General features: G+C 50.5%; 1 protein-coding gene across 1 annotated transcript; it reads left to right on the top strand.

Annotated features, from left to right (window-relative positions):
- Positions 1–6,333: 6,333 nt before the first annotated feature.
- On the top strand, positions 6,334–9,615 carry SOST (sclerostin). The gene is made up of 2 exons (XM_052658629.1): positions 6,334–6,550; positions 9,194–9,615. Exons 1-2 carry the CDS (start codon positions 6,334–6,336, stop codon positions 9,613–9,615), a joined length of 639 nt encoding a protein of 212 aa, XP_052514589.1.
- The last annotated feature ends 6,116 nt before the right edge of the window (positions 9,616–15,731 follow it).

Genomic DNA, 15,731 nt, shown 5'->3' with positions numbered 1-15,731 from the left:
CTCCAATTCATTCAAAGCAGATGCACACCACATTGTTATAATGTGTGTATTTATTATGTTTTTATTTATTTACTTAGGCTGGTCATGTGGCTTGTGGGATCTTAGTTCCCAAATCTGGGATTGAGCCTGAGCCCTTGGCAGTGAAAGCACCAATTCCTAACCACTGGACTACCAGAGAATTCCCTATTATATTTTTAACTAATTAAAATGTACATGATTTTTAAACCATGAATCATCTCTGTGGAACCTCGGGTTCTGGGGGATCTAGTTTGAAGGCCCATGAACCAGAGGACTGCATATAGCGCCTGGGGGGCCACCCTGAGGAGGAAGAGGAGGGCAGAAAGCAGGGAAGGAGTTGCTTCTAAGGGGATAGACGTTTCTGAACACAAAGGGTGACAGAGTCTTCTTTGATCAACTTTATTAGTCAGGCCCCGCTGAACTCTTCTTCAGCTAGGCCTTCCTTGTCTTTTAGATTTTTACGGTCATCTCTGTATTATTTCATTTTAGCAAGAATCCTGCCAAGTCAGTTTAGCCTGAATTTCCCATCTTCCATATCTGGTCACCTTCAGTACCTGATCAGGTGTCTCACCCCCACCATCTCCAGGTGATGTCTGACCACCCCGGCCTGCCTTCAGCAAGAATCTCGTTAGGTTCCTTTCGCCAGAATCCTCCCTCACCCCTGATGTGTCCTCTTGGTAATTTTCCATTCACTGACCCCTGCCCCCTTGCTGTTTGGCTATAAATTCCCACTTTCCTTGTTATATTCAGAGTTGAGTCCAATCTGTCTTCCCCACTACACAACCCCATTGCAGTGGTCCCTGTACCTATTATGATGGTCCCCGCCTCCGTCTTTACCTTTCTTTCTTTTTTTTGGCTGTGCTAGGTCTTCGTTGCTGCGCATGGTCTTTCTCTAGTTGCAGCGAGTGGGGCCACTCTCTAGTTGCAGTGAGCGGGTTTCTCATTGCAGTGGCCTCTCTTGTTGTGTACTGGTTCTAGGTGCGCAGGCTTCAGTAGCTGAGGCACATGGGTTCAGTAGTTGTGGCACACAGGCTTAATTCCATGGGATTTTCCCAGACCAGGGATTGCACTGAGTCCCCTGTACTGGCACTCGGATTCTTAACCTCTGGAGCATTAGGAAAGTCCCTTATTTATCATTTGAAAAAAAGGATTTACAGAGAGGGGCCTTCCTGCAGGCAAAAAGTGGAAGTTAGGTTCTGGGGATGACTCAGGGCCCCACCTTAAACAGCCTGGTCTGCCAGGCAGAAGGAAGTGGAGGTTTAGTCATGTTGGGCCTGGGGAGCCATTGGCCTGTTCTAAGCAGGAGGGCTCTTTAGTGCCATCCCTCAGGAGCAGCTGAACCAACAGATTTCCACCTGTCCTGAGACCCTGCCCTCTACAGAGAATGATTTCTCAACTGTGAATAAAGACAGGGTGATTTGGACTTCCCTCAGGGCAGACACTGTCTATAAAAAGAGATTGCCCTCCAAATCCAGATCCTCCATTTTTACCACTGATCTGTGGCAACAAAATCTGTTTTAAAATGCAGCCAAGGGACTTCTCGGTGTGTAAGACTCCACGCTCCCAATGCAGCAGGCCCAGGTTTGATCCCTGGTCGAGGAACTAGATCCCACATGCCGCAACTTAGAGTTCGCGTGCTGCAATTAAAGATCCCACAACCAGGAACAGAGATCAAAGGTCCCACGTGCCACAACTAAGACCCAGATCAACCAAATAAATCAAAGTAAATATTTTTTTAAAGACTAGAGAAACACAGATAAGGAAAAAAGATTTTTAAAAATATAAATAAAAATGCAGTCACTAAGAGTCCTCAGTTTCCGTGAATTAGAGACAGGGGGCTTGGGAACCAAGTAGAGACTGAAACTAACTTAGCTTTGCCAACACCTTCGGATTAAACATTCTACAAGCCTGAGGAGTCAGAGGAGCATAACTTACTTTCCAAATTTGGACTGTCCTTCAAAGTCTGGTCCAAACGCCACATCTCCCCAGATCCACCCTCGCAAGAAGAGGTTGTTCTTTTCTCTAAAGGCCCCAAACACTTTGTCCTTTTAAAAGAACGTATGTGGACCTTTTCTTAGTGGCACCAATCACTTTCTACTTGGTATTGGGGTTATGTGGATGAAGAATTTATTCCTTCTCTGATACTGGAGCTCCTGGGTGGGGAGTATATTATCAGTTCATTGTGCCTGAGAACTTGCTTCATTAAATGTTTGAGAAGTGAACTTAAGAATAGGCAGCTTGGTAGAAACACAAACCTGTAAGTCATCATGTAGAAAAACAGCCTTGCTAGAAATTCAACTACTAATAATTGAATTTAAATTATTAAATTCAATTTAAGGGACTTCCCTGATGGTCTGATGGTTAAGACTCCGCCCTTCCACTGAAGGGGCACAGGTTCATTCCCCGGTCAGGGAACTAAGATCTCACATGCTGCATGATGTGGCCAAATAAATAAACTCAATTTAAAAAAATTTAACAGCCCACACTCAGGGGTTGGCAGCCTTGTGGAAAAACATGCTGTTATAGATTGAATTGTTGATTGACTATGAATCCAAAATTCATATGTTGAATCCAAGGACCTCAGAATGTGACCTTATTTGGAAGTAGGGTTGTTGCAGATATAATTAGTTGAGATGAGGTCATCAGGGTGGGTGATAATCTAACATGACTGATGCCCTTATAAAAAGGGGGAATTAGGACATACGCTCGCACACGGGGAGAACAGCATATGAAGATGAAGACAGAGATTGGGGCAAAGCTTCTGCAAAACCAAGAAATGTCAAAGATTGCCAGTGAGCCCCCAGAAATGAGGGGATAGGCACAGAACAGACTCTTCTTTGAATCCCTTGGAAGGAACCAACCTTGCTAATGCTTTGAAATCAGACTTCGGCCTCCAGAAACTATGAGACAATAAATTTCCGTTGTTTAAGCCACTCCGTCTCTGGTACTTTGTTTCAGCAGCGCTAGCAAGCTAGACACATGCCCATTTGTATGTCACTGTTGAGACTGGGGACTGTTTACGCTCTCAGACCCCGCATTCACTTCAGAAATAACCCTACAGGTCAAAAAATACTTAATGGAATCAGTCAGTTCAGTTGCTCGGTCGTGTCCGACTCTTTGCAACCCCATGGACAGTAGCACACCAGGCTTCCCTGTCCATCACTAACTCCCAGAGCTTGCTCAGACTCATGTCCATCAAATCGGTGATGCCATCCAACCACCTTATCCTCTGTTGTCCCCTTCTCCTCCTGCCTTCAGTCTTTCCCAGCATCAGGGTCTTTTCCAATGAGTCAGTTCTTCTCATCAGGTGTCCAAAGTACTGGAGTTTCAGCATCAGCATCAATCCTTCCAATGAATATTCAGGACTGATTTCCTCTAGGTTTGACTACTCAGCAATAAAGAGGGCCAGACTGTTGATACATGCAACAGCTCAGATGAGTCTCTAGGGAATGAGGCTCAGTGTAAAAATCCAGTCCTAAAAGGTTACATCCTGACTGATTCCATTTATATACCTGAAATGACAAAACTGTAGAAATGGGGAATAGATTCATGGTGCCATAGGGTTAGAAGTGAAGGAGGAGGGCATGATTATAAAAGGGCAATGAGAGGCATCTTTGTAGTCAGAGTTGTTCTTTGTCTTGACCATAATGGTTGTTACTTGAACCAATACACGATAAAGTTGCATAGAACTAACACACACACACACACATACAAGTAAAACTGGGGAAATCTAAATAAGACTGGTAAACTGTATCAATGTCAGTATCCTGGCTTTTGCAAGATGTTATCATCAAGAGAAAATGGGCAGAGGGAACAGGAAATTTTCTCTATATTCTTACAAGTGCATGTGAATTTACCATGACTCCAAAATAAAAAGTTTAACTCAATATATGACTTTGTCCAAGGATGTTCATAGCATCCCTGCTGAGGATAGAGGAACATCGGAAATAACCTAAACTACCAACAACAGAAGTCAGCTAAAACCCTGAGGGTTTAACTCTGGGGAGTAATGTCTAGCTCTGAACAATGACAGGTCTGTGGACTGAATAAATATAAAACTCAGTCAGTGTTCAGTGAAAAAGCAGATGGCCTCACAGCAGGTTCTCGCTGAGCCATTCTGTGAAAAGCATGGCTATACCTTGGCAGAGAGTAATTCAAAAGAATGGAGCTAATTTACAGGTTCAAGTCCACTGGATCCTTCTCTTCCTTCTCCTCCTTTTCTCTCCCTCTCACTCTCTCTAAAACATTACTTCTGTTTCAAATGATGAAATCCCGAGCCTCGCCATCCTCCGATCGCTGGCTCCTCCTTCCGTCTCCAGCAGATGGCAGAAGTGTTACAAGGATGGTCCCCTCGGTCTCCGTTTCCTAGGAATGAGCTGCAGACCCCAACAGCAGGTGGGGCTCCAGCATCAAGTCCCTCCAGTTCAAGGAATCCGGACATCAGAAATGCCCTCTCAGAACTCCAGGGCAAGAAGTCTGGCCACAATAGGGTTAACGGTCCACATTCCAGAGTCAGGGAAAAGGAGGCTGGAAGGTCACAGACAAGGGGAGAGGGTTCGGAGGGCCCCTTTCTCACAACACGGCCAGCTCTGTTGGGAGAGATAGATCACCCGCAACAATGGCCACAGCTGTTTTTGTCTGCCCTGAAGGAAACTGACTTAGGAAGCAGGTATCAGAGGGGTCCCTTCCTGCAGGGGCTTCTGTCTGGCTTGTAAAACTGTCAGAGCAGCTGCATTTATGTGTCGAGTGATGGATGATGGAAAGGAGGGACAGACGGCCGCAGATGGACACAGTGACTTACAAGTTGAGGCAGGTGGCAGAGTGTGGGGTGTGCAGGTGGGGTGTGCTGATTCATTGCCCAGTGAAAATACCAAATACCACAGTCCACTTCCCAGCCTCCTTCGAGGCCTGGAGCGAGTGTGCCTCCTCAAACAATCCGTCTGCCACGAACGCTTCCGCGGGTGCGCCTTTCTTTTCCTGCACCTCAGGTGTCAATCTTCCTCCCCCTCCCTGGGCCCTCTTTCTTTTCCAGGGTGTGTGTGTGTGCTCAATCGCTCAGTTGTGTCCAACTCTTTGCAACGTTATGGACTGTAGCCTGCCAGGCTCCTCTGTCCATGGGACTCTCCAGGCAAGAATACTGGAGTGGGTTGCCATACCTTCCTCCAGGGGATCTTTCCAACCCAGAGATCGAACCCAGGTCACCAGCATTGTGGGCAGATTCTTTACTATCTGAGCCACCAGGGAAAGGTAGCAATTCCTTCTGAGCTCTCTGTGGCTAGCTGGACCTGGTACTGCTTCACCGAATGCACCCATCCCATGCTCTGCACCAATAAGGTTTTCCACACAGGACTCAAAGCGGGTTTTGAAAAATGTAATGGCCTGGGAAACAAGAAAAAAAAAGGTCAGCACTAAAAATGCTGGCTTCCACTTTTGCTAAGAAAAGGGATTTTGTGCTCTCCACTTCTACCCACAGCGTGGCCTGGGAAATAACTGCCTTTGGCACATCAGCCTGCCAAGAAGTGCCTGTCACCAAGCACAAGATCTCCAGGGAGCCTGAGCCGAGGTTTCCTCCTTGTCTCCATCACCAGAGCCTGTTGACCTCTCACCCTGGCCTGGAAACCAGAATCCCTGCCCCCTCGGAAGTAGAAGCCCCTGCTGTGACCCTCCAGATTTCCCTCTTGCCTTCCAGAGGGATGATGACAAGAGGGGCCTTCTTGGTCAGGATAATTGATGCTGAGCCACATGTAGACCAATGAGAATTCTTAAAAAGCTGCCTTCTGCCTCTGCCTGGGTCCGTGGGGGCCAATAGACACCACCGTTTTATTTTGGTGGGGTGACAAATGAACTTGGCCTGAGAGATGGGATCAGCAGGGCTAAGACCTGCAGAGGACTCAGAGCTGTAGTTTGCTTCATTAAGCTAGTGCCGAGTTTGTTTTGAGAAAGCCCGAGGGGTCCAGGGAGGTAGAGATGAGGAGCTGGAGCTCGTTTTGATATCCGAAAACTGCAGCCGCCTGCACGTGGGAGGCGCTGAGAGCAGGCTTGCCTCACACGCCCCCCTCACCGTTGGTCACCTGGGAGCACCAGCAGCAATTTGGGAGATTTCTGAGCTCAAGGAGGAGTCTTTGGGGAGGGCTTGCCTGGAGCACACCCCGTTCCCTCCTCCTGGGCTGAGGGAAGCATGGGACCAGCCCTGCCCCAGCCTGTCCTCATTGGCTGGCATGAGGCAGAGGGGGCTTTAAAAAGGCAAACGTGTCCAGCCTGGGGACTGGAGCCTGTGCTACTAGGAAGGCCGAGTGCCCTCCTCCAGCTGGCACTATGCAGCTCTCTCTTGCCCTGTGTCTTGTCTGCCTGCTGGTGCATGCAGCCTTCCGTGTGGTGGAGGGCCAGGGGTGGCAGGCCTTCAAGAATGATGCCACGGAAATCATCCCTGAGCTGGGCGAGTACCCCGAGCCTCTGCCAGAGCAGAACAACAAGACCATGAACCGGGCGGAGAACGGAGGGAGACCTCCCCACCACCCCTTTGAGACCAAAGGTATGTGACGCAGGAGAGTATTTTTAGCATAAGGGTCCTGGGAAGGTTCTCTCTGGGACTGTTACCAGCACCAGTGGACAGACAACTTTGCCAGGAGGCCAGGGAAAGATGCCATGTCAGCTGTATCCTTAGAACTCAAGTGCGAGGGCGTGGGGCTGACAGGGTCCTGGGGGTGAAAGCCCAGAGCAGGAGGGAGGCTGCGGTGGTGGGTGCAGCACTGGGACAGGCTCAGGGGCTCAGAAAGGAGATTTCAAAGAATCCCCTCCTGAGAAGAGAGGAGTAGGGTCCAACTGCTGACCCCACTGGGGAGGGGACAAGGCAAGGGAGCTTCGCGTCTGTGAGCACCCGCTAGATGCAGTCGCTACATGGACTATGCCCGGACCGTACCCCAGGGAACTCCCAAGGTCCTCCTCCCCAGGAGGCTTCAGAGATGAAGTGGCTTGTTAAGCCAGCTGAGATTTGAAGCCAGTTTGATCCAATTACAAGACAGCCCTGGAAGGGGACTACATAGGAGATGTCGGAGGCCAAAAGTCACAACGAATCCTGGCAAAGCAGTGAGAAAGGGACGCCAGAGGGGCACCCCTTCAGCCCCCACCACCCATGATTTACCCAGTGAGCTGGCCCTTGAAGGAATGGGTGCTGCAGCTACCTGAGTGGGGGCCCTGGAGGGGAAGCAGCATCCTTGGGGCTGGGCGTGGACACAGGTGGCACCCTCTGTCCTGAGTCCCCACCCTAGACCTAGCCTTGCCTCCTTCCTGGGAGGGAGCCTGACCCTAGTGAAAGGGCAGAGACCCCACCTGGGTCCCTGGCTGAGTCTGCACAGAGAAGCCTGAGGGGCAGCATGCGCAGCTGGCTCTGCAGATGGCAGGAATGGCTGGGGGCGGGGGGCCGGAATGATGCTTCAGAGGAAGGCCCTCTGGCCGCAGTCCAGGTGGGAGAGGAGTCCACAGCCCTGGCCCTGGGATCCCATCCTGCCCTGCCTCCCAACCAGCTGGGAATGGGGGCTCTGCAGAGGGCACGCCAGAGGAGCCGTGCCTCTCCCCTGCTCCTGCCCAGGGAAGATCAAGTAAACTCAAGAGATGGGCTGTAAGGAATCCAAGACATCCACCTCTCTGGGTTCGCATGAATGCCACAGGCGCAGAGGAAGCCACGTGCTCCGGAGTCACCCTGTGCAGAGGAAGCACCTGACCTAGGGGTACTATTCTTGGAAAGCCCCAAGCCTCCTTCCCTGGGCAAACAGGCCGCCCCCACACACCACCCCTGCGGGCCTAGGAGCTGGGCAAGGGTGCCAAACCAGACCAGAAACAAAAGGCCAGCTGGGGGAGGAAGGCAACCCCCCACACCCCCTGCTGCTGTGCTTATTCTACAAGGTACGGGCGTGGGGGGCTGGCCTTGTCTGTCTCCTCTCTGGTTTTGGTCATAGGACTATTTTTCATCCCTTTGTGTCACATTGAAACTGTCCCTATGAGACCCTTGGGGATGGACAGGTGCTCACATGAGGACCAGCTGTTTAAAAAAGCTCCTACCAGTCTAAGTCCATAGTAGGAGACATGATCAAGGTGTCTTCAGGCATCAAGCCAGACCTTAGAGCCCAATCCTCCCCCGCCCAGGGAGCAGGTCTATGCCACCACTGGGTGTCCACAGAATAGCACAGAAGAGATGCGCCCAGCGCCCAGCACAGTGCCTGGTACACACCAGGTACTTAATAAGTGTTTGTGGAAACTGAAGCTTTAGGTTTTCAGTCAGATCTTAGCCCCCTGATAGGGAAGGAACGGTAGTAAAAGTAGTAAAAGGCAGCCCTTTGGCCCCCCTCACTCCTCCTCTCAACATCCCATGGTGCCCAGGCACACAACTTCCACTTTGCGGGAGCCTGGAGGTGCAGGGGCCTCAGAGGCACAGAGTCAGGAGACCAGCTCTGCCTTTCCGGAAGGAGCTTTTCCTTCTCCGGGCCTCAGTGATAATGAGGGGGTTGGAGGTGCTGCCATCGGCTCCTTTCAAGTCTAAGGACTTCAGTCTCCTCTCCACCTCTCCTTCCATCCCTCTCCTCCTCAGTAGCTGCTCTGATTTATTACCTTCAATTAACCCCTACTCCTTTCTCCATCCCCTCTGCACCCTGTCACTCCTCCCAACCAGCTAGAAAAGGAATTTGGGAGAAGTCAGAGCCATTCAGAAGGTGTGGCTAATAACTACCCTGCTGAGGCCAGGGGCCCTGTGGGACAGATGTGACTTAAGTCTGGTGAAGAGGACCCCCTTGGAGAGGAATAATAACTGTAATAGCACCAACACTTCCAGCTCTTACTATGTTCCAAGCAGCATCCCCTGAATTATATATGTAAAGGATTGGCTCATTGAATCTTCAAGACAACCCATTTTACAGATAGGAAGCACACAGAGGTTAAGCAACTTGTCCAAGGTCACACAGTCATGGAACTGATATTCGAATCGAAGCAGTCACTTGGCTCCAAAGTTTTAGGGCGAGAAGGTGGACCAGTGATCTTTCCGCCAGCTCCAGAGTATCTGGGCCCTTCCCATAATAGACCCCCAGGGGCCAAAGCGTCTGGGGAGAGGCAGGTCTGGGGCGGGCAGGGGTGGTTTTGGGGGAGCGGGCCGGGTGGCCGTCCTCACGCGCGCCTCTCTCCGCAGACGCCTCCGAGTACAGCTGCCGGGAGCTGCACTTCACCCGCTACGTGACCGACGGGCCGTGCCGCAGCGCCAAGCCGGTCACCGAGCTGGTGTGCTCCGGCCAGTGCGGCCCGGCGCGCCTGCTGCCCAACGCCATCGGCCGTGGCAAGTGGTGGCGCCCGAGCGGGCCCGACTTCCGCTGCATCCCCGACCGCTACCGCGCGCAGCGGGTGCAGCTGTTGTGTCCCGGCGGCGCGGCGCCGCGCGCACGCAAGGTGCGCCTGGTAGCCTCGTGCAAGTGCAAGCGCCTCACTCGTTTCCACAACCAGTCCGAGCTCAAGGACTTCGGGCCCGAGGCCGCGCGGCCGCAAACGGGCCGGAAGCTGCGGCCCCGCGCCCGGAGCACCAAAGCCAACCGGGGCGAGCTGGAGAACGCCTATTAGAGCTGGCCCGCCGCCCCATGGGCGGCCCCCAACCCGGGCGCCCCAGGTTTCCGCCCCCTGCGCGCGGTTTGATCGGTTGGGTTTCATTTTTAATACCTGCAACCCGGGGCCGGGGCGGGGTGCTGAGACCTTCCCGGCTGCAGGCCTTGTGGATCCCGGGGTCAGCAACCATCCCACCTCCCGCCCGTGCCGAGGGGGTCCCGGGGGCAGGGGAGGGCGCTGAGAGTCACAGACACTGAGCCACGCAGACCCGCCCCGCCGGGGCCGCCTACTTTTGATGGTCCCACTTGAGAGGAGGCGGAAAAGGAAGCATTTCATTGCCCTGGAGTTTTAAGGGAGCAGTGGAGGGAAGCCCGGGAACTGGTTAACAGCGTTCGATAGGATTCCCCCTTCCCCACCTCTCTGCCAGGCAGAAGAGCCTTGAGTGCCTTGTTGTGCCCAGAACACAAGACTGGGTCTCTAGATGGGGTTTCTAGTCCTGCCCCTGCCCCCAGCGTGCCAGGTGATCTCGGATATTACGCTCTTGTCTTCCTGGACTTCGAGTTCCTCTTTGTAAAATGGAAGTGGGGGTGGGATAAGCATCTGGAGAGATCTGCTGTCACGTGATTCCATGGACTCGGGTGCCCTTTGAATGGGCAGAGGAGAGAGAGTTTGGATTGAATCATTGATGGGGTTGCTTCCAGAATTCGGAGTTGTAATCCTCTGATCTGACAGCCAAAGATGAAAAAAGGAAAAGAGTCTATTTATGGCTGACAGACTCGTGGGAGAAGCTGTGGTGTATCCCAGCCTGGGATCCCAGATGTTTCGCTACCTCCACTTTCCATCACAAAGGACACAGAAACAGCATCATCCATTGGAATAGAGAGGAAGGTCCCAAGGGTGGCGGGAGGCACAGAGATTACTCTCTGTACTCAAAGAGCACCACGGCCACCCCCCCAACCCGTACCCATCATGGCCATATTTTATTTAAGATCACCTTCTGTAGAGAAGCCCAAGGTCACAGCACACTGGGCTTGTGGGCCCAAGGAAGCAGACACCATTGGTTCAGAGACCAGAGGGCCCCTTTCAAGACCCTCCTCCTGCCTACCACTCAAGGAAACATTTCTGTTTGGAAAAGAGCTTCTTATTGCTGTTATGTGTGATGGCATAGCTTACATTAAAATAATATTATTGGGGAAAAAATTACAAGTGCTGTATATATGCTGAGACACCGCAAAGCTTAATAGCTGCCATCCAAAAATCTTTTGGAAAATCATTTCCAGGCACCACTTACTTTCTATGCAGTTTTTAATTGCTTAAAAAAAAAAATTTTTTTTTTTTAAACGGAAGCACATGCCATGTGAAAGCCTGCCCAGCTGGTTGTTTTTGCAATCTTTTCAAGTGGAATTTGTCCACAAGAATGAAAGTAGCAGTTTTTGGTTTTTTTCCTAAAAAGTTAAGTTACATATTTATTTTCTCACTTAAGTTATTTATGCAAAAGTTTTTCTTGTAGAGAATGACAACGTTAATATTGCTTTATGAAATACCAGTCTGTTCTTTCAGAATCCAGAAGCATTGTTAATAAAAACAACGAATTGTTGCGGAGAGGATGTGGTCTTGTTTTGTCAACCACATGTGGTCATTTCTGTCAACGTTAACATTCTTCTCTTGGTCACTAGAGCTCAAACCTGGGAGGCACCTTTGACAGCGTTATGGTGGCCCTTGTGGCAATTACATCCTTCCTTTGAAAGGTCACGTTCATCCCTTCCTTTCCAAACCTAGACTTCGTCCCTTTACCTCGGCCATTGTATTAGCCTCAGCCTAGTCTCCCTTCCTCACAGCCTGGCCCCCACACTGTCTTCCAAAAACACTGTTCTCCTCATGTCATACCTCTGTTCAAAAACTCCTCGGGACTTCCCTGGTGGTCCAATGGTTAAGACTTCTGCTCCCAATGCAAGGTGACTGGGTTCAATCCCTGGTCAGGGAACTAGATCCCACATGCTACAACTTAGAGTTCGCATTCCATAACGAAAGATCCCAAGTGACACAATGAAGATCAAAGATCCCACGTGCCGCAACTAAGACCTAGTGCAGCCAAATAAATAAAAACATTTTAAATCCTTCAATAGCTCCTCCTATCCAGGATCAAGTTCAGGCTTCTCAGTCTGACATGGAAGACTGCTTGATCCCCATCCCCCACTCTCCCAAACTCCCTAATGACTCCCAAGTGGCCCCAGAGTCTACTGCCCTCGTTTACCACCCCCCAATGACTCCTGCTCTTTCTTTGGGGTTCATGTTCCTTGTCACCTCTTCCCTGAACCTTCCAGAAGTATTCTAACTCCCGCTGATCCCCTCTCCCCAGATGTCCGGCCCCTTTGTCCCTGTTACTCCTTTGACTTTTGATTCTATGTCTTCCATTTAGCATTCCTTCATGGGTCACCTGTCCCACCCAGTCAAGCCATGTTTAGTACCAGAATAGACACAAAGTCAAGTGTCAGGACCAGCTCACAGGAGCTCAGTCAAGCTTTTTCCCAAATGTGAATCTAATGCCTCCGTGATGAAAATGTAAACTCTTCACAAGCAAGGACCATGACTTGTGCTTTTTTCAAAACTCTTGCCTCACTTCATAGTGCTAGGCGCTAACAGAGGCTCAAGAAATACTCTGTCTTTGCCATAAGATGACCCTTTGCAAAGGTCTGAATCCAGCCCATCTTGGGGTAACCCCACCCCAAGATCTTCCCTGTGATTTTCCCCCTTAACTCCCAATAAGCCCTCCTAAACCCATTCTCATCATCCGCAAGCCTTTGATAAGTGTCAGTGGATGTTGCTGCCTCCAGGCCCCAAGGAGACCTCAGTGAGACCCTGCAGAGAATCCATGCATCATGAGGAGAGTCCCAGGGCCCAGAACACGAGCTCAGGTAGGAAATGGCTACATCGTCCAGCCCCCCAGAGGCGATGTGGCACAGTTGGGTGAGCAATGGGCTCTGGAGCCAGGTTAGTGTTTGAACATGAGGACATGGAGGCACCAAGGGGTTAAATGGTTTGCCCATAGCCAGCCGTAGGCTCAGATCCTTACCCTGACACCCACTCGAGCTGCTCAGAGACTGGTGGTCACGTGGGCAAATAATCAGGTCACACTGTTCTGTACAAAGTGTTACAGGGACCAAGGATGGCAGTAATTTGCTCTGTGGTGGGTGGGAATGAGGGATCAAGCTTAGGGAGGGTTTCAAAGAGGTGGATTAGCAGTTTACCAGGTAGAGAAGGGAGAGAAGTCAATGGCACCCGACTCCAGTACTCTTGCCTGGAAAATCCTATGGATGGAGGAGCCTGGTAGGCTGCAGTCCATGGGGTCGCACGCGAAGAGTCGGACATGACTGAGTGACATCACTTTCACTTTTTACTTTCATGCATTGGAGAAGGAAATGGCAACCCACTCCAGTGTTCTTGCCTGGAGAATCCCAGGGACAGGGGAGCCTGGTGGGGTGCCGTCTATGGGGTCGCACAGAGTCGGACACGACTGAAGTGACTTAGCAGCAACAGCAGCAGGTAAAGAAGGGAGCATGGACATTCTAGGCAGAGGGCACGGCCCCAGCCAAGACACTGAGGCTGAAGGTTCATGGGCAGAGGAGACTCAATTCCTTAATGTGTACTGAGTCCTTGTCATGTGCAAGGCAGTGTGGGGGAACAGAGGATTCAAACCAACCCCCTAACCCCGAGTTAACACCTAGGGTCTGCTTCTGGGACCCAAAGATTTAGGAGAGATGACCCAGGCTATAATCCCATTCCCACGAGGGGAAAAAAACCCAAAGGCTAAATTGTAGGTCGGGTTAAGGGTTATTTATGGAAAGTTATATTCTACCTACATGGGGTCTGCGAGCCTGGCACCAATCAGAAACGGAACAGACAACAGGCTCAGTTGAGAGGGCAGTGTTGTGCTGTGGGAGTGTTATGTTCTGGGGGTGCAGCCAGACGTGGGGCTTGTATTAGTAGTCTGAGAGTTGGACAGACAGAGGGACAGAGGGAAATATTAATAGGTCTCTCTGTCTCTGTCTCTCAGACACATACATTTCTTGCTCTACCTATATCACAAGTACAGACCAGACCATCTTTGCACAAGGAGGTAGAGCAGAAGAAACTCAAAGAAGTCACAGGAAACCGTTTTCCTTGAAGCAGGCAGGACTTGGGCAGCTGGGGAAGGTGGAGAACCTGCAAAAGCCACCTGCATGTGAGCTGAGCTCCCAGACGTGGCAGCTGGAGGCTGGTGCTGTAACCCGTACCCCTCCTACCTGATCCCAGACTCAGGCTTGCCCTAGTTCCTGATCACTGAGCTCTGAGGTCTGTAGTCCTTCCTGCTCGCCCCTCTCCCTTCCTGGAGCGCATCCTCTGTGTTCTCCCTCGTCCAAGGGCAGGCAGAGGGTGTCAGATCTGGCAGCTTTGACCAGTAGCCAAAGTGCCTTTAGTGGCCAGAGGGGCAGAAGGCAGGGGGACTGTTGCTCTTAATGCAATCATGTGCCTGGGTTGTCCAGGATACCTATGGGCTCAATGTAATTATTAATAGCTCCCCCTTTTAGTCTCAAAAATGTCCTGATTTGGACAATAAACTATCTGGCTCCCCTGCTATTAAGAGACACAACTTTCTGTGGAGTGGCTGGGGCTACCCATTTCTAAATGCTGGTCCTCTGCCTGGGCTGCTCCCCAGGGCACCCCCAGTACCCAGCATGAGGTAGGTGCCTCATATGCATCATGGTTGCATAGTCGTTGTTCAGTTTCTATAGGATTTCTTTCCTCATGAGATCAGGTGGGCTTCCCGGGTGGTGCTAGTGGTAAAGAATCTGTCTGCCAATGCGAGAGACCTAAGATCATGCGGATTTGATCCCCGGGTCTGGAAGATCCCCTGGAGGTGCCAGGAGCCAGTGTGAGGAACTCCGCCCATGGCAAAGGTCATGAGGAAGGAGGCGCGGCATTACGCAAAGGTGAGATCGAGCCTCAGGAAACCCCCTGTTCCCGAGCATCTACCCCCAAAACCAGAGTCTGTTTTATGCTCTCACCTATACCTCTGACTTTACGGGGGGCTCTCCCCCATCACCATTTCTCTCAGAGAAGGAGTTAACTTGCAGCTCCAGTTAATAAAAATTCCTGGGCGTGACAAGAGTGTTTCAACTTACAAACTCCTCTGAAGGTTCTCTAGCCTGCCTGAGTGGGTTCGTCCAGCCACATGTGATTGTTTACAGCCTCCCAACCGTGATAGGCACGAGATGCTTTAAAACTTTCTAAATACAGACTCTTTTGAGAAGTTAGAAAATTATTAGTATAATATAGTAGATTGATTAGAAATTATATTGGTGAAGGGTTTTTCATTTGTTGAGCCAGTATTTGCTGCTAAATCTCCATATTCCCTGCCCTTATAATGAATATAACTAGCGGTCTTCATACAATGGCTCAGACGGTAAAGCGTCTGTCTACAACGCGGGAGACCCGGGTTCGATCCCTGGGTTGGGAAGATCCCCTGGAGAAGGAAATGGCAATCCACTCCAGGACTATTGCCTGGAAAATCCCATGGATAGAGGAGCCTGGTAGGCTACAGTCCATGGGGTCGCAAAGAGTCGGACACGACTGAGCGGCTTCACTTCACTTCAGCATATAGGAAAAATAAGTATTAACCTTTAAGATTAATCATGTTAAACCTTAGGCTAAGTAAATTCTTTTCTTGATTGTAACCCACTACACCCTCACCCTATAGGAATGCAACTTTATCTGGAGGGTGGTGCTTGGTTTAAGAAAAAATCACCCCTGGAAAAAATAAGTTTTCTGGTTGACTGGCCGTTATCTGAAAGGGCCATAAAATGTCAGCAGACCTCATGGCCAGAAGATGATGTAAAACCCCTAAGACCTTTGTATAATTTTATATGAAGCACCTGATTATGACAAGGGTCAGGTCTGCTGACCCCCGCGTGACTCTGTATTCATCCCTATGTATAACAAAAAGTATATAAGCAAACCTGAAAAATAAAAAAATGGGATCAGCTTCTGGAAAGACTGATTCCCCCATGTCGTTTCTTTCTTGCTCCCCGTTTTTCTGGCTGAATTCCCATCTGGAGCGTGGGTGCCCACCACATCTACTTACTTGCCCTGGCTTT

The sequence above is a fragment of the Budorcas taxicolor genome, chromosome 19 (assembly GCF_023091745.1).
Source record: "Budorcas taxicolor isolate Tak-1 chromosome 19, Takin1.1, whole genome shotgun sequence".
In the NCBI taxonomy this organism is placed as follows: domain Eukaryota; kingdom Metazoa; phylum Chordata; class Mammalia; order Artiodactyla; family Bovidae; genus Budorcas; species Budorcas taxicolor.
This window is presented reverse-complemented; position numbering and strand designations above follow the sequence as displayed.